This window comes from Bidens hawaiensis, unplaced genomic scaffold (assembly GCF_021521415.1).
Source record: "Bidens hawaiensis isolate Kalapana, Puna unplaced genomic scaffold, B.hawaiensis_p1.1 tig00002123_1, whole genome shotgun sequence".
NCBI lineage: Eukaryota > Viridiplantae > Streptophyta > Magnoliopsida > Asterales > Asteraceae > Bidens > Bidens hawaiensis.
The window spans coordinates 2,080,701-2,107,296 of NW_027491112.1; the positions used below are offsets into that span (position 1 = coordinate 2,080,701).

Genomic DNA, 26,596 nt, shown 5'->3' on the forward strand with positions numbered 1-26,596 from the left:
TTATACGTTTTGTGCCTTTGGTTTTTATATATTTAATTTATTTGAATCATTTTTATTGTTATTTTTCTTATCCCTCAATAATCAATGATTGTATGCACGAAAATTGGTTATTTAAAAATTCAAAGAAACCATATACATTAAAAACCTTCTAAGTAGCATATATTGAATGTGATAGACTTTTACTTTTTTTTCCAGAGTCCAAAAAGATACTTATATAATAATATTTTTGTTTTACATGTAACTTTCCATTATAACCTAACTAACTTAATAAACTTATACTTTTTACATTTGTGAATTTGTGGAAGTGTTAATGCCTAAAATAACAAATAAAAAATTGTTAATCAAACGCATTATATGACTTTTATGAGTTATGACTGTATCAGAATGAACGAGAATTGGATCAAAATACATGGAGAAATTTAAGCTAAAAAATCATGCAAATATCCCTATTCAAATGCTAATGCTCTTTTATATAGCTCAATTTCTCTTATCATTCATTAACACAATTCATCAACATAAGAACTACACAATTCACAAGTGTGAAAACCTTCCTGACTAAGTTCATATACTATATTGATGCTATTAACTTGAAACAATAATAACAGTAAAAAAAAATTATATAATATAGTTTTATAAAATATTATACGAATAACAAAACTAACGAAATAGAGTACTATTATAGAATATCTCACGAGTTGACTTACGAACCAACATAAACAACTTCAACGTTGTAAAACTGCCATTGGCGCAACACGCGGGCACTCTACAAGTTTGTTTAGAGTCATGCAAAATGTATGTTGTTTGTTGCATATATATATATATATATATATATATATATATATATATATATATATATATATATATATATATATAAAAGTGTAAACAAATAATCTCATTATGTTTCTTAATGTTAACAAAATATCACATGACACCACATTCTTCCCTATCAAATTTGTCATCAAATATTTTATGTTACTAGACACTCTATGTATATGAATGCTCTTGTATATATAGTTAATGTGTTTAAACACTAATTAATCATTTGGTTTTGTTAATGATCAAGATTATATAATCAGTTGTAATATTACTTCTCAATAATGGTGACCGTATGTGACATACATACATGTCCCTAAACACATATTCATTAGGTTTTCAACCATGCAATGATCAAGTGATAAGCGCCCCACCTTTTCATTCATGTGTCCTGAGTTAGTAAACAGCCCCATCTAATTACTTATTTCAATCGGTTTAATTTGTCTTTTTACTGTTTAAATTCACTTCTTTTACTTTTTAATTACGAATTACCCTTACCCTTAACAATATAGATTTAACTTTAGTTCAACTTTTTAATAAATTTTATGAAAACAAAACGAATGTTGGTTCCGATGATTTTAGTTTTACTTACTTTAAAACACAATGCTTTATACATTTAAAATGCTTATTTTCATGTACACTTTAATATAAATCGTATTCAGAGCCTGCCCGAGATTATAAATCCTGTCGCAACACATTTTCCGTCAAATCTTACAACTTTTAACACCCTAGTAGCTCGCAGATAATATACCTCTACTTAATTATTAATTGTTGATGATAGTATTTTGGTTTTAAAACAATCCAAAAATCTTTAATTAACTAAAACAATTTTATTCTTTTTCTTTATAACAAGCTAACCACGTATACTAGAACATATAATGTCTAGAGACGTAAAAGCGTTCACGTATCTGTTTCGAATAACTCTTCTTACTTTATCCAATAGAGTAAACTTGCCACCAAACTATTCTGCATGATGTCCACGTGCCCATCCACAAAGCTACGTGGCAACCAGCCATACCACCTTACCTCCATGAAACCTATTCGGTTCCTTAGCGACAACACCTTCAACAAAACTACACATTCCTATAAATTCAGTCACACCCTTTAATTCTATCATCCTAAACATAAACAATCATATAATATATTATATTATACACTTTCTTTAAAATATTTCAGTCACATTTTGTTGTGTTACATTTTATCAAATTACAATGGCTTCAAATAAGGATATTAGAAGGAAAGAAGAGGTTGCGGAGAAGGCAGCTCGGACGGCTGCGGACGAGCTTAGGGATATTAATCGGCAAGGCGGTACCGGTAAAGTGGTGGTGGAAACAAGTGAGCAGATAATAAATGATGAAAACCGTCCCGGGATTATTAGTAGTATTATTCATACGGTGACCGGGACGTTGGGGCACGCGAAAGACGCGGTTACTGGGAAGACGCATGATGCCGCGGATGTTACCGCGGAGAAAGGGCGGGAGGCCGCGGATAAAGGGAGGGAGTATAAGGATTATAGTGCGGCGAAAACGAAGGAGGCGGCGGATGTGACGGCGGAGAAGGCGAAAGAAGCTAAGGATTTTACGGTGGACAAGGTGGCTGCTGCTAAGGACACCACCATGGACAAGGCGGCTGCGGCCAAGGATACCACCATGGACAAGGCGGCTGCTGCCAAGGATACCACCATGGACAAGGCGGCTGCTGCCAAGAATACCACCATGGACAAGGCGGCGGCTGCCAAGGATTACACCGCTGACAAGGCGGCGGCTGCCAAGGACACCACCATGGACAAGGCGGCTGCTGCGAAGGACTACACGGTGGACAAGGCGGCTGCTGCTAGGGACACCACCATGGACAAGGCGGCTGCCGCTAAAGACTACACCGCAGATAAGGCGGTTGCAGCCAAGAACACCGCCATGGACAAAGCGGCAGCAGCCAAGGACTACACGGTGGACAGGGCGGCAGCTGCCAAAAATACCACTATAGACAAGGCGGCTGCGGCCAAGGATTACACGGTTGACAAGGCTGCTGCTGCTAAGAACACCACAATGGACAAGGCGGCTGCAGCCAAGGACTACACGGTTGACAAGGCGGCTGCCGCGAAGGACTACACCGCAGAGAAGGCAAGAGAAGCAATGGACAAGGCGGCCGCAGCAAAAGACTATACCGCCGAGAAAGCAGTAGAAGCAAAAGACGCAACAATGCAGAAAATGGGAGAATACAAAGATTATGCAGCTCAAAAGGCGTACGACACAAAGGACTACACAATGGAGAAGGCGAAAGAAGCCAAGGACTACACCGTAGACAAGGCGGCTGCGGCCAAGGACTACACCATGGACAAGGCAAAAGATGCAAAAGACGCCACAGTGAATACGACATCCGAATATGGTAATTACGCTGCTCAAAAGGCTATCGATGCAAAGGATTACACCGCTGAAAAGGCAGTGGATACTAAAGACTACACCACGGAGAAAGCGAAAGAAGGTAAAGATACGGTGGTGGGGAAGATGGTCGGATTAAAGGACGCCGCGGCGGATACTGCGAGAAAAGCCATGGATTTGTTAACCGGAAAGAAAGAGGAGGCTAAGGAGAAGTTGTCTGAAACTAGTGAGTCCACAAAGGTTAGTAAGATGTGATTAAAAGTTAAAACCAAACTTTTAGTTTATTTTTATTTTTTTTAGCTTAGCAAATATATAATAATGTAGCATAATGTACATCTTGTGTAATAAAAATAATATTTGAAGTAATTAATTAATAAAAATAATGTGAATGATTTATTTGGTTAGGAAATGTTTGATGATGTAACAAAAGAGGATGCAAGGAAGCGGATGGAGGCTATGAACCTGAGAGACAACGCTGATAAAGCCACGGTGGCGGCTGTGGAAGTCGATAAGAGAGGGTTAGGGACGGGGATGAAGGCGGTGGTGGACGTCTCCGACACGCCATTGGGTGCGTCCGGAGAGGTGCTCCGGCAGGCACACATAAGAAAAGTTGAAGAGGACGAGACACGTAGGCAATAGGGTGGTTTTGATGTTTGGTTTATGGTTTGGGGATTTTGTTGGTGGGTTGTGTTATGTGGTTTGTGTTTTCTGTTATGCATTTTGGGTTTTGTAAGGACATGGTCCCTTAGTTGTTTCTTTTGTTCTATATGTTGATATAAAATATATTTAAACTTATGTTATTACTTTCTAGAATAATATACATTATCGTTAAGGTGGCTGGTGATTATGGTTGTGTGAGGTGGGAGTGTGTTATTGTTTGGGTTTTGTGAATTAGTTTTTGTGGTCGTGTAAATCACCTGTGGGATCTCTATGCTGGTTTATGGAGTATTCACTTTCATAAAAAAATTGGATAAATAAAATAAAAAAATTAACAAGACTCAAAATTAACAAGATTTGTTGACTTTTTTAAGGTCAAATTACCTATTACTTTCAAGACTCAAAATTAGCAAGGAACTACAAAAAATAAAAAAATAAATAAAAAACCAACAAGATTAATGTTTCTCTGTGTTTGCAAACATACTACTTTTTGGTTACAAATATGACATGGGTTTTGTTAACGACATCCTTTAGAGGTGTTGAAATGGAATGTGTCCATGTTGGGTGACGAGTTTGAGTTAAAAACGGATCATTTGAATCATTTTCACGACACGGATTATTTGTTTTAACTTCTTTTTGGGTACAAATATGACATTGGTATTGTTAAGGACATCCTTTAGAGGTGTTGAATAATGAATGGGTGACGAGTTTGCATTAAAACGGATCATTTTTGCGAGTTTGGGTTAAAACGGATTATTTTCTCCGTATATAGTACATCAAAATGGGAGGGCTGAGTTGAATTGCGAACACCTATTTTGTCCATTATATGATATACTTTCTTAGAAATAGTTAAATGTATCAATGATCACATTTGATTACAAAAGATTTAAATTAGTACGGTATCTAAATTTTTAGAACAGAAAGATTCAAAGACATGAACTAAAAGTCAAATTATTGTGATGTTTGAATTTCCTTTTACATAAACAGGCCAAAGTTTGAACTTTGAAGGCTGGTATTGATGCGTCAGGCAGAAGCTGCAATTATCGATATGAGGAAACTAAATCTCACACATAATACAAGGTTTTTATAATGTCGTATGCAGTTAATACAGAAATGCAAGAGCAGATGGTGAAGCTAACATACACAATACATTGCAAGTGAACTTTGGGCAACATTATCACTCATTTAAAGTTATATTGTAATTTAATTATAGGGAAAATTCCCTAAATAACTCAAATGAAGAGAGAGAAAAATAAAAAGATCCAAAAAGTTTCAAGTTTCCCAATATAACCCAAATAGTTTGTACAGAGGCGACACATAGAAAATATAAACGACGAGATTTAAGAACCATTTAAAAGCTGACACGTGGCAAGATTCTGACAAGTCCGACCATATTTTTGAAAATCTTGGGGGTTCCGTCCAAATTTTTTCTTTAAATTATTTTATAAAAAACAGTCTCTTCAGACGGTTTTTTTATGTTTCTTATCTGGTCCGTTCATATTTTGATTATCCCTAACTTCTTCATTTTCATCTACATCTTCCTTCATCTTCTTCATCTTTATCATCTTCATCTTCAATGACCATGTTGGTTTCTTCAATCAATCAATCAAATTAAAGATTTTAAGAAAAAAAACGGATTTCACAGTTGAAAAGAAAAAAAAAAGGCTCTTCAAAATCTATTGTTTGCAGCCAATTCACACAAATTTCTTCAACGAATACACAAACCTTACTATAAATCAATTCCATTATTCAAGCAGGATCCTAAACAACACACGTAAATCAAACACCTAGCTAAAATTAACAACACATATCTGCATCTAATCAGAACCTGGATATTTGCTTCACCGCGATCCTTGTCGCCTTTAGTCGAATTCCAATCTATACCTCTTGAATCCGGACGCCTACGTTCCGGTCTAGGCGTAAGAAACGGCAACGGATTAGCCGCCATTCCGACTCCCACGTTTCCACTCTGATCCGGCGTCAATGAATTCATACTCCTCTTATATTTTTATTATTGGATGATGATGATGATGATGTGTGACACCCGGTAAATTCCCAATCCCTTAAACCAAGTAATCAACCTAAATATTAGGTAATTATGTTATGTGCGCCCTGCGCGAGCGCGCCATGTTAGTCAGCGCGTGCATTTGTTATGTGCGCCCTGCGCGAGCGCGCCATGTTAAGAATCAGCGCGTGCATTTGTTATGTGCGCCCTGCGCGAGCACGCCATGTTAAGAACCAGCGTGGGCATATGTTATATGCGCCATACACGAATGTTTTGGCTTTATGTTTTCATGTACCTTAACGTTATGTTGTCTAATGGGTTGACCATCCCGCATGATGCTAAGGCGGGTGCATCCTAAATCGTTTGTGCGCGTGCGGAAGGGAACTAACCTCCCCGCATGGCGGGAACATTGAGAGCTAGTTTGTCTGAAGCTCCAAGATGGAATTGACTTCAACATGACTGATCACTATGTTGAAATACCAAGGCCACCTGGAGAATCTACAAATGAAACTCAATGTCCCTAACTACGAGAAGGTTACGCACCTACCCGCAGCAAAGAAATGTCCTTCACGCAGAAAGCTATGCGCACAAAGTAATACGCGCAGAACACTTAGTCTATTCTCCAGACGTAAGGAGATTACTCCCGCCCAAAAGGAAACAGTAGCGTGTTTCAGAGATTTTCCACTTTTTACTGTACACGGACAAAAGTACCTGAAAAAGCACACTGTAACACGAAAAGTCAACTGTCAGCCACCCTATTCTCACCAACCCCAGACCTGCATGTCCTGACCAAATCAAAAATCAAAATCTTTTATCCACTACTCCACTTTTAAATAAATAATAATAATTTCCATACTTTATCATCATTACCCCTAGATATGAAAAGATTACAATCCCCTAAAGCAAGGGATTGTGTTCCCTTGAGTTTGCCTATAAATATGTAACCTAAATTATCACCCAAAACACACTTCAAAGAACTGCAAACTTGCACTAATCCTCTCCCAAGCATCCGTTGTTTTCATTTCCGATCCTGTTACTAGGTAAGCCGAGAATATAACCTTGAGATCTACTTTCCAACCCTTATATTCTCCCGTTTCTTGATCTTAATATATATACTTCTTGTTATTTAATCGTATTCTATACCTTCGATTTCGAGGCCAACACCAAGAAAACCCGAATCTCGATTAATCCCTTAACAAGAACCACAGGTGAGTCTCACAGCCCCTATTCTCGCTGTTTTCACTGTTTTTTTTTAAATTGTTTTCGGGGCGAGGGACACGTACTTAAATAATGTTTTATCATGGTATACTTACAAGCTATGCAAGCGATTATGTGTTTAAATTATATTTCATGATGAGCAATGCGAACGGTTATCTAAGGTTTTCGATGTATGTGCGCTAGAACTCGAGTAAGTGATCACTTTACCATTGGAACTCTAAGGGTAGGGACTGCTGGTTTGATCCACCCACTCGTAGGGGTCGCACCTCTTTGCATGGACGAGTGCCTAGTATGGTCATGGGGCAGTACTATGGGTTTGAGCCCGCTCGTAGGGGTCGCGCCTCTTTGCATGGACGAGCGCCTTGTTTTCCGGCACAACGTCCGCGCGTAACCCGCGGGACGGAATTATTGATTAGCTCGTAGTGGCAGCGCCACTTTGCATGGACGAGCACATTTTCCTGAAACGTTCGCGCGTAACCCGCGGGACGGTATTACTTATTTTAGCTCGTAGTGGCAGCGCCACTTTGCATAGACGAGCACAGTTCCCAGAAACGTTCGCGCGTAACCCGCGGGACGGTATTACTTATTTTAGCTCGTAGTGGCAGCGCCACTTTGCATAGACGAGCACAGTTCCCAGAAATGTTCGCGCGTAACCCGCGGAACGATTTTATCAGAATATGTTGATAGAACCATGTTTTACCAAGCATGTGTTTTAATGATGCTATCAGAATTATGTTTCAGAATGATTTGTATCAAGATTATGATGCAATACGATTTATCAAGTTACTAAAACTTGTGAACTCACTCAGTTTATACTGATTCAAATGTTTTCACGTGTCTTTCAGGAGATAACTAGGTAGCGCATGGAGTCACACTTAGAGCACCTCACGCTGAACATCTAAAACTAGCTTTTTGGAAGATTTTAGTTCTATCCCTTCGATGCGCGTGGTTGTTCCCGCCGCGCAAGGGGATATGGCATGGAAATCTTCAACAGTTTTTATACTTGGATGTTTTTTTTATGTAATTTTTAAACAATGTAATGTATTTGTATTAAACATTTCATGCGCAATGAAAATCTTTGAATGTTTGCAATGGCCCGTGCTTAATTATCAATCCCCACTCGCGCGCGCCCGGCTGTTTCCGCCGCTCAGGGCCGGGTGTGACAGATTGGTATCAGAGCACTGGTTATAGCGAACTAGGAAAAGAAGTTTTAACCTAGACTATAACCGTTGGGGAATCGCATGAAATATTTTTCAAAGAAAATATTTTCAAAAGAAACTATACACACACTTAGGAACACGGGTCACACAGTGTCTAGTAAATAAAGAAACATTATGTGCTCAGAGTACATGCGCTAAGTTTGATATATTTTCATTCTCTTTTAAAGCGAGAATGCCTCCAACTAAAGCCAAGGGAATTACCATGACACCCGAGGAACTCGCGGAAATAATCGCGCAAGCGATCGCAACACATGAGGCCAGCAAGGCCGAATCTAGTCAGGGTCGACAGAACGAGACCCCAGAACCCGAATCAGGAGCCTTGGACAAAGGATGCTCCTACAAGACATTCATGGCCTGTAAGCCTTGGCCATTCAAGGGTATCGAAGGGGCCATTGGGCTCTACAACTGGATTGACAAGATGGAGACAGTTCTCTCCATTAGCGGATGTAGTGAGGACCAGAAGGTCCTTTACGCAACCTGCATGTTCCAAGAAGCAGCTTCGTCTTGGTGGAAGCTTCAAGTGAAAACCTTGGGGCGAGAAGTTGCTCTTCACAAGACCTGGGAGGAACTGAAGGAAATGTTGATGAGAAAGTTCTGCTCTCGCGCAGAAATTCAGAACCTACAACAGGAGTTCTGGAACCACACAATGGTAGGAACGGATATCGACGCCTACAACAACCGGTTCAACGAGCTTTGCCAGTTGGTGCCAGACATGGCAAACACGGAGGAAAAGAAGATCGAGAGGTATATCTTTGGGTTACCTCCTGTTGTTAGGGTTCCGCTCAACGCCGCAGCGCCTCCAACCTTTGATGAGGCGGTAGCGCGGGCCATCACCCTTACAAGGGATACGGTCCGTGCGGGTATGTTAACTACGCGCGGAATCGAGCAGCGAACCTCTGATCCCAAGAGGAAGTGGAACTCTCACCACCGAGGGTCCGACTCCAAGCAACCACCGTTCAAGAAGCAGGAGAGCGTAAGGGCTTACGCGATCCAAGCCGCGGAGCCATCAAGGAAAGGATACAGCGGGCCTCGCCCATGGTGCAACAAATGCAAGTATCACCACGAGGGTGAATGCGCAAGAATCGAATGTGCCAAATGTGGCAGACCAGGGCACAAGACGATGAATTGCCGTGTCAGAGAAGCTGGAGCGAGCGACAACTGCTACGCATGCGGGAAGCCAGGGCATTTTAGTCGGGATTGCCCGCAAAAGGGAAACCAAGCTCGCGGGAGAGCTTTTGTGATCGGCGCAGGCGAAGCTAAAGAAGAGCCGAATGTGGTAACCGGTACGTTTTTGCTTAACGGACATTTTGCATCTGTCTTATTTGATACTGGCGCTGACCTAAGTTTTATATCCGCTGAGTTTAAAGACTCCCTAGTCTTAGCGACCAGTAGGCTAGACACACCTTATACTATAGAACTAGCCAATGGTAGGCAGTTATGCGCGAACGAAAGAACTGAACAATGTGTAATAGTCATGGGAGGTCACGGGTTCAATATTAACTTGTTGCCAATAGAATTGGGAAGTTTTGACATTGTGATAGGTATGGATTGGTTAGTCGAGAACCACGCGGAAGTTATTTGCCATGAGAAGCAGGTTCGGATCCCACTGTTGAACGGAGAAACCTTGGTGATTCAAGGGGAAAGAAGGGGAGTTGCGACGAAACTAATTTCGTGCCTAAAGGCGCGTAAGTGCCTAAGGAAAGGGTGCTACGCCTTCCTGGCGCATGTCGTAGAGAAGAAAGGAGATGAGCGAAGAATTGAAGACTTACCAGTAGTGCGCGAATTTCCAGAAGTTTTTCCTGAAGATTTGCCCGGATTACCGCCGCCGCGACAAGTCGAGTTTCGTATTGATTTGGTCCCAGGAGCTGCGCCAGTAGCTCGAGCGCCTTATCGACTAGCTCCATCTGAGATGCAAGAGCTATCCAATCAGTTACAGGAACTATTGGATAAGGGTTTCATACGCCCAAGCTTTTCACCGTGGGGAGCTCCAGTACTGTTTGTTAAGAAGAAGGATGGTTCGTTCCGGATGTGTATTGACTATAGGGAGCTGAACAAGCTGACAGTCAAGAATCGGTACCCCTTACCGAGGATTGACGACTTATTTGACCAGTTGCAGGGATCCAGTTATTATTCGAAGATAGATCTACGGTCAGGATACCACCAACTTAGGGTCCATGAGGAAGATGTGCCGAAAACAGCCTTCCGAACTAGATACGGCCATTATGAGTTCTTAGTGATGCCTTTCGGGCTAACTAATGCGCCGGCTGTATTCATGGATCTGATGAACCGCGTGTGCAAACCATACTTGGACAAGTTTGTGATTGTATTTATAGATGATATTCTGATTTATTCTCGGACCAAGGCCGAGCATCAGCAACACCTGAAATTGATTTTGGAATTGTTGAGGAAAGAAAAGTTGTATGCGAAGTTTTCCAAGTGCGAGTTTTGGCTTAGAAAAGTTCACCTTCTCGGTCACGTTGTAAACGAGAAAGGAATACACGTTGATCCTTCCAAAGTCAAGGCCATCGAAAACTGGGAAGCGCCAAAAACCCCAACTGAGGTGAGGCAATTCCTAGGACTAGCTGGCTACTATCGACGCTTCATTGAGAACTTCTCCAAGATAGCTCTACCTCTGACCGCGCTAACTCAGAAAGACAAGAAGTTTGTTTGGGGCGAAAATCAAGAAGCAGCGTTTCAAAAGTTGAAACAGAAGTTATGTAGTGCGCCAATTTTGTCTCTGCCCGAGGGGACGGATGACATCGTCGTTTACTGCGACGCTTCACATCAGGGACTCGGATGTGTCCTTATGCAGCGAGACAAAGTCATAGCGTATGCCTCGCGCCAACTCAAGACCAATGAAAAGAACTACACAACGCATGATCTGGAACTTGGAGCGGTTGTCTTCGCGCTAAAGATTTGGCGCCATTACCTCTATGGTACAAAGTGTGTAATCTTTACGGATCACAAGAGCCTTCAACATATATTTGATCAAAAGGATTTAAACATGAGGCAACGAAGATGGGTGGAGTTGTTGAATGATTATGATTGTGAAATTAAGTACCACCCTGGAAAGGCGAATGTGGTAGCAGACGCGCTAAGTAGGAATGAGCGAATAAAAACACTACGAGTCAAGGCTCTAAGGCTGACCATTCGCGTAGATCTCTTTACCAGCATCCGAGACGCTCAGCAAGAAGCTTTGAAACCAGAGTTTGCTAAAAACGAATCCCTTGGGGGTATGATTAAGAATTTGGAACTTAAGAACGGCAATCTATATTTCGCTAACCGCATATGGGTCCCTCTCAAGGGAGGATTGCGGGAGCGAGTATTAAACGAGGCTCACAAGACGCGGTATTCCGTACATCCTGGCGCAGACAAGATGTACCAAGATGTTAAAGCGCTGTATTGGTGGCCCAATCTTAAAGGCGCCATCGCGACGTATGTCAGTAAGTGCCTGACGTGTTCAAAAGTAAAGGCTGAATATCAGAAGCCGTCGGGGTTACTTCAGCAGCCAGAAATTCCCATGTGGAAGTGGGAACAAATCTCTATGGACTTCATCACCAAACTGCCAAGGACACCTGGGGGTTATGACACGATCTGGGTTATTGTAGATCGGCTAACTAAGTCAGCGCACTTCCTGCCGATCAAGGAAACCGATAAGATGGAAAAGTTAGCCCGATTGTATATTCGAGAAGTAGTTTCAAAACATGGGGTCCCAGTGTCCATCATTTCTGATAGAGATAGTCGGTTCACCTCAAGATTTTGGAGATCGTTACAAGGAGCTCTAGGTACTCGCCTTGATATGAGTACAGCTTATCATCCTCAAACAGATGGACAAAGCGAGCGAACAATCCAGACATTGGAAAATATGCTGCGCGCGTGCGCAATCGATTTCGGTGGTAGCTGGGATACTCATCTCCCATTGGTTGAATTTTCTTACAACAACAGTTATCACACAAGTATCAAGGCTGCGCCGTTCGAAGCTTTGTATGGGCGCAAGTGTAGATCCCCACTGTGCTGGGCTGAAGTGGGTGACAAGCAAATGACTGGGCCAGAATTGATCCAAGAAACAACAGACAAGATTTTTCAGATAAGGGATCGCCTTAAGACAGCGCGCGATAGATAGAAGAGCTACGCAGATGTGCGAAGGAAACCATTGGAATTTCAAGTAGGGGATAAAGTACTTTTGAAAGTCTCTCCATGGAAAGGAGTCCCCCGTTTCGGCGAGCGAGGAAAGTTGAATCCGCGCTTCATCGGACCATTTGAGATCCTGGAAAGGATCGGTCCGGTTGCTTATAAACTCCGTTTACCCGCCGAACTCAGTGGAGTTCATGATACGTTTCATGTGTCCAACCTCAAAAAGTGTTTATCTGATGAAACGTTGATTTTACCGTTGGAAGAGATTCACATCGACAAACAACTGCACTTCGTAGAAGAGCCTATAGCCGTAACCGATTGGAAAGAACAAAAGTTGCGCAGAAGCAGAATCAAGTTAGTAAAGGTTCAATGGAACTCGAGGCGTGGGCCTGAATTCACTTGGGAAAGAGAAGACCTGATGCGCATGAAATACCCACACCTCTTTCAGAGCATGGCTTCTGCCAGCAACGTCTCCTAAATTTCGGGACGAAATTCGCTTAACAGGGGGAGAATGTGACACCCGGTAAATTCCCAATCCCTTAAACCAAGTAATCAACCTAAATATTAGGTAATTATGTTATGTGCGCCCTGCGCGAGCGCGCCATGTTAGTCAGCGCGTGAATTTGTTATGTGCGCCCTGCGCGAGCGCGCCATGTTAAGAATCAGCGCGTGCATTTGTTATGTGCGCCCTGCGCGAGCACGCCATGTTAAGAACCAGCGTGGGCATATGTTATATGCGCCATACACGAATGTTTTGGCTTTATGTTTTCATGTACCTTAACGTTATGTTGTCTAATGGGTTGACCATCCCGCATGATGCTAAGGCGGGTGCATCCTAAATCGTTTGTGCGCGTGCGGAAGGGAACTAACCTCCCCGCATGGCGGGAACATTGAGAGCTAGTTTGTCTGAAGCTCCAAGATGGAATTGACTTCAACATGACTGATCACTATGTTGAAATACCAAGGCCACCTGGAGAATCTACAAATGAAACTCAATGTCCCTAACTACGAGAAGGTTACGCACCTACCCGCAGCAAAGAAATGTCCTTCACGCAGAAAGCTATGCGCACAAAGTAATACGCGCAGAACACTTAGTCTATTCTCCAGACGTAAGGAGATTACTCCCGCCCAAAAGGAAACAGTAGCGTGTTTCAGAGATTTTCCACTTTTTACTGTACACGGACAAAAGTACCTGAAAAAGCACACTGTAACACGAAAAGTCAACTGTCAGCCACCCTATTCTCACCAACCCCAGACCTGCATGTCCTGACCAAATCAAAAATCAAAATCTTTTATCCACTACTCCACTTTTAAATAAATAATAATAATTTCCATACTTTATCATCATTACCCCTAGATATGAAAAGATTACAATCCCCTAAAGCAAGGGATTGTGTTCCCTTGAGTTTGCCTATAAATATGTAACCTAAATTATCACCCAAAACACACTTCAAAGAACTGCAAACTTGCGCTAATCCTCTCCCAAGCATCCGTTGTTTTCATTTCCGATCCTGTTACTAGGTAAGCCGAGAATATAACCTTGAGATCTACTTTCCAACCCTTATATTCTCCCATTTCTTGATCTTAATATATATACTTCTTGTTATTTAATCGTATTCTAGACCTTCGATTCCGAGGCCAACACCAAGAAAACCCGAATCTCGATTAATCCCTTAACAAGAACCACAGGTGAGTCTCACAGCCCCTATTCTCGCTGTTTTCACTGTTTTTTTTTTAAACTGTTTTCGGGGCGAGGGACACGTACTTAAATAATGTTTTATCATGGTATACTTACAAGCTATGCAAGCGATTATGTGTTTAAATTATATTTCATGATGAGCAATGCGAACGGCTATCTAAGGTTTTCGATGTATGTGCGCTAGAACTCGAGTAAGTGATCACTTTACCATTGGAACTCTAAGGGTAGGGACTGCTGGTTTGATCCACCCACTCGTAGGGGTCGCACCTCTTTGCATGGACGAGTGCCTAGTATGGTCATGGGGCAGTACTATGGGTTTGAGCCCGCTCGTAGGGGTCGCGCCTCTTTGCATGGACGAGCGCCTTGTTTTCCGGCACAACGTCCGCGCGTAACCCGCGGGACGGAATTATTGATTAGCTCGTAGTGGCAGCGCCACTTTGCATGGACGAGCACATTTTCCTGAAACGTTCGCGCGTAACCCGCGGGACGGTATTACTTATTTTAGCTCGTAGTGGCAGCGCCACTTTGCATAGACGAGCACAGTTCCCAGAAACGTTCGCGCGTAACCCGCGGGACGGTATTACTTATTTTAGCTCGTAGTGGCAGCGCCACTTTGCATAGACGAGCACAGTTCCCAGAAATGTTCGCGCGTAACCCGCGGAACGATTTTATCAGAATATGTTGATAGAACCATGTTTTACCAAGCATGTGTTTTAATGATGCTATCAGAATTATGTTTCAGAATGATTTGTATCAAGATTATGATGCAATACGATTTATCAAGTTACTAAAACTTGTGAACTCACTCAGTTTATACTGATTCAAATGTTTTCACGTGTCTTTCAGGAGATAACTAGGTAGCGCATGGAGTCACACTTAGAGCACCTCACGCTGAACATCTAAAACTAGCTTTTTGGAAGATTTTAGTTCTATCCCTTCGATGCGCGTGGTTGTTCCCGCCGCGCAAGGGGATATGGCATGGAAATCTTCAACAGTTTTTATACTTGGATGTTTTTTTTATGTAATTTTTAAACAATGTAATGTATTTGTATTAAACATTTCATGCGCAATGAAAATCTTTGAATGTTTGCAATGGCACGTGCTTAATTATCAATCCCCACTCGCGTGCGCCCGGCTGTTTCCGCCGCTCAGGGCCGGGTGTGACATGATGAAGAAGAAGAAGAAGAAGAAGAAGAAGAAGAAGAAGAAGAAGAAAGGGATAATCAAAATATGAACGGACCAGATAAGAAACATAAAAAAACCGTCTGAACAGACTGTTTTTTACAAAAAGATTTAAAGAAAAAATTTGGACGGAACCCCCAAGATTTTCAAAAATATGGTCGGACTTGTCAGAATCTTGCCACGTGTCAACTTTTAAATGGTTCTTAAATCTCGTCGGTTATATTTTCTATGTGTCGGCTCAGTACAAATTATTTGGGTTATATTGGGAAACTTGGAACTTTTTGAATCTTTTTATTTTTCTCTCTCTTTATTTGGGTTATTTAGGGAATTTTTCCTTTGATTATATGCATGAACCCTAACTTTTTTGGATGATAAAAAGCTATGATGATGACTTATCAAAGCTAATTGTAATTATGTTACATAATACAAGTAAGGCTATGATATGTAATCGTTGAGCTATTTAATTAGACAATACTAAACAAATAAGATTAGACCGGCGTTTTGGGAACAAAAACGCCCCCGCGGCTGGTGTTTTGATTAAAGTTGTGTAGACAACGTTAGGAGGGGGGAAGGTTTAGCCAATCAAACTTTTTTATTTTATGTTAAATAATGAAAAATATGATGATTGTGTAATGTTTTCGGTAAAGTTTTGACTACGTTACTTTTTTGCAAAACTCTACAACGCTAACTGAAAGCCACGAAACGTAAAACGGCTAAAAATAAAGAATATATTTCGACTACACATGGTTCTATCCTCCTCGTGTTTCTGACAATTAACTAGCCAGCTACCGACATTTTTTTGTTTGTGATAAAGGTATACACCGTTTTGTTTCGAGTTTCGGGCACTTGCTCTCACTTTATCCAAATAAGGAAACTAAGTTGCCACCATTGCTCTGCATGAAGTCCACGTAGTAACTGGTAAGCAACCAATCTGCCCTATAAATACATTCACACACTAGAAAACTATCACATTTCAAATATTATTATACATATATACAATACAATGGCATCACAAAAAGATATTAGAAGCAAGGAAGAGGTTGCCGAGAAGCCCACGGCCGATGATCAGCTCAGGGACATCAGTCGGTAGGGCGAGGAAACCGGGAAGTTGGGCCAAGCGAAAGACGCGGTGACCAACATGGCCGAGGGAACGAAGATGGAAACGATCTCAGGGACATATTTAATTAGTGCTTATAGTTTTGATGGGTTGTGTTGGTTGTTTTAATTAGTGCTTATAGTTTTGATGGGTTGTGTTGGTTGTTTTATTGTGTGCTTTTGTGTTTTCTGTTGTTCATTTATTACAATATATTTTTGATATAACAAAGGGATATTGATTTTTAATACTCCTAACGTTCACTCATTGGTATATAACACTTCCAACTAACGATTTGTCTTCCATCACTCTTAACTTGTAACTTCTTTTCTTTTGTCACTCCTGAACTTAGCGGACCCTAATTCGTTTTTTTTTCCTGATGTGGCATTGTTTTGCTTACATGGCATACCATGTGGAATATAACTTATTAAAATAAGGAAAGACCTAAAAAAACAATAAATAATTAGTGTTTTGGTAGTGTTTACTCAAGAGATAAATTTTAATAGTGTTTACTCAAGAGATCGATGAGCCTAAATTTGAGTCATCTATGAATAAGTTTAGTTAGTGTTTTGGTAGTTGTTATATTTTGGGGGAAGTTATTATATGAAAATAATATTGTTTATTTTAATAAATGTACGTAACACTTTATAAAATGCATGCATGTGCATGTAGTTAGTTACTTAGTTATATTTTAAGTATATCGGATAGAATATAATTTATTACTTATGGGCTAGTGGAGATATGGGTTTGGACAAGCACTGGTAATTCGTAAGAAGTTAAATTAAACCCATATTCATTTGGGCCATAATAAACTTTTTTCTGACTGAAAATATCATCAGTTGGTGGGTGCTTCTTTTAGAGAACTTTAGATAAACTCAAAATAATGGGATTCACTAACATGTCACTTACACATTTTATTAAAACAGTTCAGTTGGAGTGCAGGGTTGAATAAAGTAAAAATAATAAAACCTGACATCCAAAGAACAAAACCCAGTAATCCAGTTGAGATCGTATTCAAACTTAAGATCTTACAGTTTTCAGCCCAAATATTTACTTCCCTCCGACTCCAAAATCAGCTGAGTAATACCAGTTAAATTAAAGGCTCATTACAGTTTCCAGCCCAAATATTTACTTCCCTCCGACTCCAAAATCAGCTGAGTAATACCAGTTGAATTAAAGGCTCATTGGTTGATTACAAACCAATTAAGTAATACCAACTGAATTAAAGCTGGTTGATTACAAACCAATTAAGTAATACCAATTGAATTAAAGCTCATTAAGTCCCATGATACAAACAAACAAATCTAAACAAGATCAAACTATGTCATCCTGCACTCCTTTATCTTATCCTAGAACATGTTATCTCCAACTTTTCATGAAATACTTCATTTCTTATCCACAACAATTTTTTGTGTCTTGTTGATTACTTAACTACACAAATAGCCGATCGAATTACAACCCTATAGAATTTCTCTTTTAGTTTTGTTGGAAACCTCTTATCATATAATACCTTGATGGTTGCTCTTCACTTGCACCAACCAGCGTTGGTGGACTACAGGACTGTTGATGTTACAGTCGCTATGGACAATTGATCATACACACTACATTAAAGTAGGGATAAGCGTGGGACAGTACATGCATCTGTACCCGTACCGGTACCCGATTGTACTCGTACCAAAAATCAATAAAAACATGTTTCGGTATGCTCTTGGTACGGGTATTTCGGTACAATACCCGTTTTTGTATCACTTTGCTTTTTTATTTCCAAATCTTCGACGATCTTGAAACCGGTACCGGTACGAGTAACAAACAACCTGAATTAGTCCGGGTATTGGTACTTTCACAGGTACATGATGGGTACAAATTAGTACATGTACCATATTGGCCGTCGATTTAATGATAAGATAGTATTGAAGAACCCTAATTCGGTCGCCGACTTTAAGTGATCTGTTTGTTGATTCGAGTCTTGGATGTTATATTATTTAATTTTGAAGAAACGTTTGGTACCTTAACATGGTTGAAGCATTTATTTTATATATTAAATATGAAGAATCTCAATTAAACATTTATATACTCCAAACAGGTACAAAATACCAAATGTACCCGTACCGTACCCGTACTTGTATCCGATTGTACCTGTATTAAAATTCAACAAAAATGAATACCAATACCCGTACCGAATAAGCTAAATCAGTACGGGTACAAGTACAAGTATTAGAAACAAAATGGCATCCCTACACTAAAAAGTAAAAACGTGGCTTCAAATTATCAAAAAGAGCAAAAGACTTCCAAAGATCTGGATATATAACAATCCAATTTAATTGTTATTTTAAGACGAACTTATATGTACATTGAAAATGAAAGTAGGGTCCATAACGTGGCCTAAGCATATAATTAATACAAAAAAAATGTCGAACACACACAATTTAATCTGATCCATCTCAAACTCTTTACCCTTTTTTTTTTGAATTCTTAGATGTATTAAAAGGTTCTAATAATTAATCCGTATCAAATTATTTGAAAACATCACTTTTACAAAGTAAGTTTCCGGTTTAATGTCCACATACAACTAGATGCATTCTGTTGCTACAACAAAAATATAGCTTACTATAAGTTTGAGTCTCTCCTTAACTTAGAGTTTTCTAGACCTATTAAGAGCAACATTTAGCCTCACCGTAGGAGGCCTCATCGATCAATCTTCAGCGTGAGAGTTGTTGGTGACAAGTAATAAATGAGAGTTATAGTAAGAGAGCGAGAGAGTTAAAATGAATGCTACCAAGTGCTAAGGAATTCGGATTCCTTTTAAAAATAGTCCGTTGATTTCTATAAGAGGTAAGAGTCATCTCATTGGTTTAACTTAAAAGATGCAACTAGTGCTTGTAGCTTATTGACTTCTAAGACTTATCTTTTTTTTTTTTTAAATTTCTAGGTTTGTTATTCGTTTGTATTATACTAGTTGATCAAAGTACCCACGTCATCACATTGCGTAACATATTATACAATATATAATAAGCATTCTAGATTGTTTGAGAAATAAAATAACCTTTTTTACTATATACAATGCTAAAATGATAAGGTTTGCCACTAAGATAACTTATTTCCACAAAACCAATAAAAACCGGACACCATGATATAATAAAATAAATTTATTTTCACCTTAATCACTAGACGGGTGAAAAAGTGCATAACCATACGATGTCCTAATTTTTTTTCCCTTAGATATCGACACAAATGTACTACATTCGATGAACCCAACAAAGTTATAATAAAAGTGTTGTTATCTACACTAGATATTTACTTTTAGGCCTTTAACTTAAAGTTGCCATTCAAAAATATAATGATATTTAGTTTACCTAATTACCTACCATGTGTAGTTATCCACTTATTGTACGGTGATGACATATGAAGCTTGTTTTCGTTCTTACGTTGATTAAATAAACAAATATGAATAAGGTCTAGCGAATTTCGTTCGACGAAACAAACAAACAGGCATAAACAAATGTCGTGTTTATTACTTGTGTACATGAAAGTTCGGTTATATACTCTTTATTCATTTACTTTCATTTTTTTCAGTTATTAAAGATTTTTTTGTTAATTTTATTTTGTTTACCGTACCGTAGCATTTAAGTTACTTGTATTTTTTTTTCTATTTTCAACTTTTTAGTTTATTAGCATTGCATTTAAACAAGAAACCTTTGAAACATTATTTTGGGTGTAACTATGTTTATGATGATTATGGCCAAGTATTTTTCAGATAATTATATGTCAAAAACTTAACTTTACTTTATATTTTGTATTTATTTTGGTTAATTATTGGTTAATTATGTATAATGCTCAATAACAAGAATATTGATTTTTGTTTTAAAGTAATTATGTGTTCATTTGTTAATTTTTATTCGTTTATGAAATAAGAATGGCCACAAACAAAAGTATTATCTTAACAAACGAACAAGAACATAATATTTTTTTTATTATGTTTTCATGATAGTTTGATTGTCCAATAAAAACTTAATGGATGAACATGAACAATGTCTTGTTCATTTCGGTTCGTTTGCAGCCCTGCCAACAATAATTGTTAAGAAAAAGTTACTCCCTAAATAATAATCAAGTATAATAATTAGGTCTGTCCAGCATGAGGTAATAGAATGGATGAGGAAATAGAATGAACGGGGTAATGTAATGGACAAAATAATAGAATTGATTATTATCATTCCATTAAGATGTGTGGTTACCATGTGGTAATGAAATGAATCATTATTTTGTGTTGTTTGGTAATCAGAAAAATATAAAGGAATAAAAATAAAAATAATAGTGAGTGGTAGTGGGTGGTGGTGGGTGATGGTGGTGGTAGTGGGAGTGACGATGGCGATAGTGGTCGACAACTGTGGTTTGCGGTGGTTGTCGACAGACGATAATGGTAGTGGGGATGGGGTGGTGGTGGTGGGCGGTGGTTGCGATCATTGGGGTGATGATTGGCGATGGTGGGTGACAATGGCCGGGGTGGTTAGTGGGGGTGGGTGGGTGGTGGTGGTGGAGGAGGACGGTGACAGTGGGTAGTAATGATGGAGGTGATGGAGGATGAAAGATGAAATGTAATGAAAAGAAAATAAAGGGGTGGATGTAATTAATTTAGAGTGTTTTAGAGAAAATAAAATGAATTAGATAATGAGTGATTCTATTCAATTAACCAATCAAAAAATATTTCTTTTACTTCACTTGGAATAATTCAATCTATTTCATTTTTCATTTCTATCAAACACCACCAAAAGTTATCAAAAGGTTCAAAATCATTGAATAATAATAAATCTTGAGTGATTTTTATTTTAAGAAAAAGCATTAGTGACTTTATCATTTAAACTAAATTATTATTTCATGAAATTATCTTCATAAATACATTATGGGATGCATGATTAAGCTAAGAAGGATTAAAATTCTAAAAAGCATTATAAGTTACTAGTACACGATACGTGTACCATAAGGTGAGTGGCAAACATTTCCATCGAAACATGTAAAGATGTGTTAATGATGTAACACCGTAAGTCTAAATACGCTAAACTCTTATGAAACGATGCATAAATAGGTTCGAATTCTTTTGTAATAACAAACGCTACTTAAGGTGCCACACTATTGTCTCAGAATAATTTCACCAACATTTGAAGGTGTTTAACAGGAAATCTAAGTGATTTTCTTTAAAAAAAAAAAAGACCGTTAACCTTCTAACTAACTTAACTAAGTTTATTTCAAAGACCATTGACACAATTAACTCACAGAATAGATAACAAAAGATGTGTACATGGTTTGTCCAAGTTCTCAATCCATCATCCATGAAATCTTGAGCTTTACCTAGTGCAAATAATCACCCTTTATTAGTATAAGAAGTGTATATAATCACTTACACATAAGTGACAACTTTAAATTAGAAAAATTCTCAAATATGGGTAAGCCAACAGCTATGTTGGCTCGGCGTTTACCTTGGCCTATTGGCCAGCATAGCCTAGGGGAAAACATCGTTCAACACCTTTTCCAACTTAGACTATTGTCACATAGTTGTATTCTCAGACTCCGCGTGGTGCCTAAAAGCTAGCCAATCGATCTGCTTATGATCCAGGTCTTCTGGTTTCTACCTGCCTTGGACTCGTCAGGCGAGTGGCAACAACTTGCTACAAGCGATGCATTCGTCGTGCAAGTATGACTAGGCATGTACGTCTCCTTTACCGTTGAGGTCCTGCCCGATGAAGTCCGGGACGAGCCAAGTGCCAACAAACCCAAACATTTCAACATAAATTAAGCATCTCGATCTTCAAATATTTTGTCTGTGACACTATGCTGGTATAAGTAAAAATGACATTTTTTTACGTATTCCCCAAACACCAAAGGTCTCAACTTATAAGTACTCTTTATAATAATATTTTAATAACAATAAATCCTAGTCTCAACTTACATGTGGTAATCGTAGCTCAACTAAAAAAACAAATAAGATAAAATCATAAACTTCAATTCAGATAAAAACAAAAGATCTAATCTTGATCTTCCTATATAGGAGACTCTTGATGACAAATGGTAGTTGGGAGGGATGATAAGATGTTGATAAGAATATTCTAAATTGGGAAAAGTTAAGATTATTAAAACTACGGGTTCGCAGATGGTACTAGAAAATGAGTATTTCGGTATCAGTATTAAGTTTCTAAGAAAATCAGAATCGTTACTCGTATAAGTATTTACCAAACTTTTTCTTATAATATCAGTACCGACCGAACATTTTCAATACCAGTATCAGTCTCGTCCGGAGTTAAAACCCGGGTTTTCTTATTATTTTATTATATAACTTTCCCATATTTGAATTGAGCAACGCTCTTCTTCTTCTTCTTCTTCTTCATGACCTCCATAAATTGACGCCATTGTTCGAAACCCCAAACCTTACAATCAATCCAACAGTAACATCAATGGCGACACGCGGGTTCGTTTCCGGTCTATCAATCGTCTTTTCGGCCATCATTCTCACCGTTTACATCCTTCACAAAACCCACAAACCCTTTCTCCATTCTTCCCCAAATCCCGAACAACCCGACGAGAAAATCTGGCCCGTAAGATTATTCATTTCAACATTAATTCATCAATTCACATTATTTTTGAATTGGGTTTTAATCTTTATTGTTTTAATTAATTTAGGAATTGGAGTTGAATTGGAGACTTGTGTTGGCAACTGTAATTGGGTTCTTGGGCTCTGCTTTTGGGACGGTTGGCGGTGTCGGTGGCGGCGGCATTTTCGTTTCAATGCTTACGTTAATAGTCGGTTTTGATGCTAAATCTGCTGCTGCTCTTTCTAAGTGTATGTCTTCCACTCTTTTCATTTCAATTTGGGATTCAGTTAGTGAAAATTGAATTGGGGTTTTGGTGCTCTGTTTCTTGATTGATCAAATTTATTAAAATTGATCATTTTAGTTGCTAATTTGGGTATATTTGGGGTGCATTTGGACTTAATTTTGAGTTTATTATTGAAATTTGAAGTAGGTTGTGTTGGCTTTTTGTTACTCTGTTTCTTGATTGATTCAATTTCATCAAAATTGATCATTTTAGTTGCTAATATGGGTGTTTTTAGGGTTAATTTTGACTTAATTTTGAGTTTATGATTGAAATTTGATGTGGGTTGTGTTGAATGTATGATAATGGAGGCATTAGCATCATCAATTTGGTAAAAAAAACAGAATTGGGTTTTAGTTACTCTGTTTCTTGATTGATTCAATTTCATCAAATTAATCCTTATAGTTACTGTTTATGATTGAAATTTGATGTGGGTTCTATTGGGTTTTTGTTACTCTGTTTCTTGTTTGATTCAATTTCATTTATGAATATCCCTATAGTTTCTAGTTTGGATATTTTGGGGTTGAAATGTTGGGTTTTTGATACTCTGTTTCTTGATTGATTCAATTTCATTTATATCCATCCCACTAGTTTTTAATATGGGTATTTTGCGTAGAGCTTGTAATTGGGTACCTGTTTAAGACACGATAATACATGTTAATAAAAAAAGTGCGGCATGTGTTTTTTTTATTTTCTTAAATAATTGAAATTAGTATGCTAGACTCTATTGGTATATGAAAATTAAACCTGTCTTATAGTCATGACACATAAAGTAGTTAAACAAGTCGTATTCATGTTTGATACTTGTGTTAAGCGTGTCGTTTCTAACCTGTTAAGACACGAATTGCCAGCTATTTTTCAGGGGTTAAATGCTGTCTTTGATTATTGAAATATGATTTGGGTTGTTTTGAAGGTATGATCATGGGGGCATCAGCATCATCAGTTTGGTACAATCTAAGAGTCCCACATCCATGCAGAGAAGCACCAATCATTGATTATGATTTAGCACTCCTGTTTCAGCCTATGCTCATGGTTGGAATCACTCTTGGTGTGACTCTTAGTGTTGTTTTTCCTTATTGGCTCATCACTATTCTCATCATCCTCTTGTTTTCAGGTAAAGTTTCTCATTAGTTACCATTGGCAAAGTTTTGTTATAACGTTATTTTTTTGAACGGCCAACAGACAGAGATTTTTTGTAGACCTCTTAATGACCAAGGATAGATTTAGTCATTTAGATGGTTGTTATTTTAACCAAATGAGTCTTAAATATTCATTAGGAAATAATTAACTCACTTTTGTGACTTTGTGTAATGATATGTTGTTGATAGGAACATCTTTAAGGTCTTTCTTCAAAGCTATTGATATGTGGAAGGAAGAGACAATAATGAAGGTGAAAATGATTATATTGATTTGGATTATAGCAACCAAAGATCGATAGAGTTAAACTTTACTGATATTATGATCGCGTTTTTTGTTCTTGATGTTATGACAGAAAGAAGTTAAAAGGCCAAAAGAATTCGTTAATTCTCGAGGGGAACGTAAGTCCGACAAATAACCATAAAATTTTTTTTGTCTTATGAATATCCCATGAATCTTATTCTTTGACTTTATGTTAATTTTTGTGTTTAGTGCTAATAGACGGGTACGAGCCACTGATTCCTAAAGAAGAAAAAACGCCAATGGTGATCATCGATAACTTCATTTTTGTTTGATAATTCACGTTTTCATCCAACTTAATAAATCGTGTAATCCTTTTTTTATGGTTCTACCAAAATTTACAGCAAATTTTTCGGTTCAATTTATGTTGGAAGATGCTTACAGCTCTAATAGTCGTATGGGCCGCCTTTCTAGCTCTTCAGATCATTAAGGCAAGCAGTTTTCAAATTCAGTCTCATCTCAGTTTGACTTTCAGGAGTCAAACATATTCATTCTTGTTTCTAAATTGTCTTCAGTTGTAACCTTTTATGGGAAAAATCATATAACATTTATATAATGAAAGAATATTACATTAGAAGCATTTCGAGTTAAAACATTAAGCTCACCTATGTGAAATTCGAACGTGAGAAGTCAAACATTTGACTTTTCAAAAATTGTGTTTTCCTGCAGAATGGCTTAGTAATATGCAGTACATCATATTGGGTGGTCACCATAATACAGGTAATTTGAAGCTACAAATGTTAATATCTAATAATCATTTGGTACATTTTTTTGAACCATATATAATCATGTTTCTTGCAGTTTCCAGTAGCATTAGTTGTATTCGGGTATGAATGCGTTAAGTTGTACAAAGAAAGCAAGAAAAGAAAAACAACAGGGAACCCTGACTCGGTTTGTGAGGCTGCAATCGACTGGACCGCACCCAACCTTATGTTTTGTGCATTTTGTGGTATCTTGGGTGGGACTGTTGGCGGCCTGTTGGGGTCTGGTGGCGGGTTCATTCTTGGACCTCTCTTACTTGAGATTGGCGTCATGCCACAGGTACACAACTCTTATACATCTTTAATTCAATAAAATTTATAAAAATTCAATTTTTATGATAGAATTGTAAGATGTGATGTTGTATAGGTTGCAAGTGCGACAGCTACATTTGTGATGATGTTTTCGTCATCGTTATCTGTGGTCGAGTTTTACCTTCTAAAGCGGTTCCCGATTCCCCATGGTATAATCTTCATCACCATTTGATTTCAATCCGCACACATTATTTTTCGGCCCGTTTTCAGTTTTTGTTAGATGATAATGCTTGGTTACGAAAACAATATTATTTTAGTAAGATTCAATATAAGATTAACAGGACGTATCCATTAAAAATATGGACTTTTATTTTCTGTTTGGCTCGTTTGAGATAAAAACACTGCAAAAGTTGACCCGCTCATGTTACGAATCTTTTTCACTTTTAGCTTTATACCTGATGGCGGTATCCGTTATGGCTGGCTTCTGGGGTCAGTTCTTCATAAGACGACTTATCGCATTTCTGCAGAGAGCTTCACTTATAGTATTCATTCTTTCAGCTGTCATCTTTGTCAGTGCTCTTACAATGGGTAACTTTCTAAATACACTTTTGTTATGCTTTGTGCTTGAGAAGAAGATGTATTATATGATGAACTTGGATAATAATGCAGGGGTCATTGGTGTGGACAAAAGCATCAGGATGATCCATAATCATGAGTTCATGGGATTTCTTGAGTTTTGTAGCAGTTAATAGTTTTAGAGAACATGTTTTGCATGTACAGAATGTAGATGGCTTATGTTTCTACCACGCTTAGGTAGTTTCGATGTGTAGAATGACTACGGCTTTTCAAGAGGCACACGGCTTTTTTCTCGCTTGAAATCGACTTG

The 26,596-nt window shown here is 38.5% G+C and overlaps 2 protein-coding genes across 3 annotated transcripts; both read left to right on the plus strand.

The window, feature by feature from the left end:
• Positions 1-1,940: 1,940 nt before the first annotated feature.
• On the plus strand, positions 1,941-3,900 carry LOC143607195 (uncharacterized). Of its 2 annotated transcripts, XM_077082736.1 has the most exons (3): positions 1,941-2,405; positions 2,439-3,431; positions 3,597-3,899. In XM_077082736.1, the coding sequence occupies exons 1-3, from the start codon at positions 2,025-2,027 to the stop codon at positions 3,828-3,830; spliced, it is 1,608 nt and encodes a 535-aa protein (XP_076938851.1). In that variant the 5' UTR covers positions 1,941-2,024; the 3' UTR covers positions 3,831-3,899. The 2 variants fall into 2 exon arrangements, with proteins under 2 accessions (XP_076938851.1, XP_076938847.1); XM_077082732.1 differs by having other exon boundaries at positions 1,941-3,431; positions 3,597-3,900.
• An 18,857-nt stretch (positions 3,901-22,757) lies between these two features.
• Positions 22,758-26,497, plus strand: LOC143605545 (sulfite exporter TauE/SafE family protein 4-like). The gene is made up of 12 exons (XM_077081623.1): positions 22,758-22,983; positions 23,069-23,228; positions 24,174-24,374; positions 24,589-24,650; positions 24,753-24,798; positions 24,890-24,942; positions 25,042-25,128; positions 25,367-25,417; positions 25,499-25,738; positions 25,826-25,919; positions 26,158-26,298; positions 26,380-26,497. Exons 1-12 carry the CDS (start codon positions 22,843-22,845, stop codon positions 26,457-26,459), a joined length of 1,356 nt encoding a protein of 451 aa, XP_076937738.1. The 5' UTR covers positions 22,758-22,842; the 3' UTR covers positions 26,460-26,497.
• The last annotated feature ends 99 nt before the right edge of the window (positions 26,498-26,596 follow it).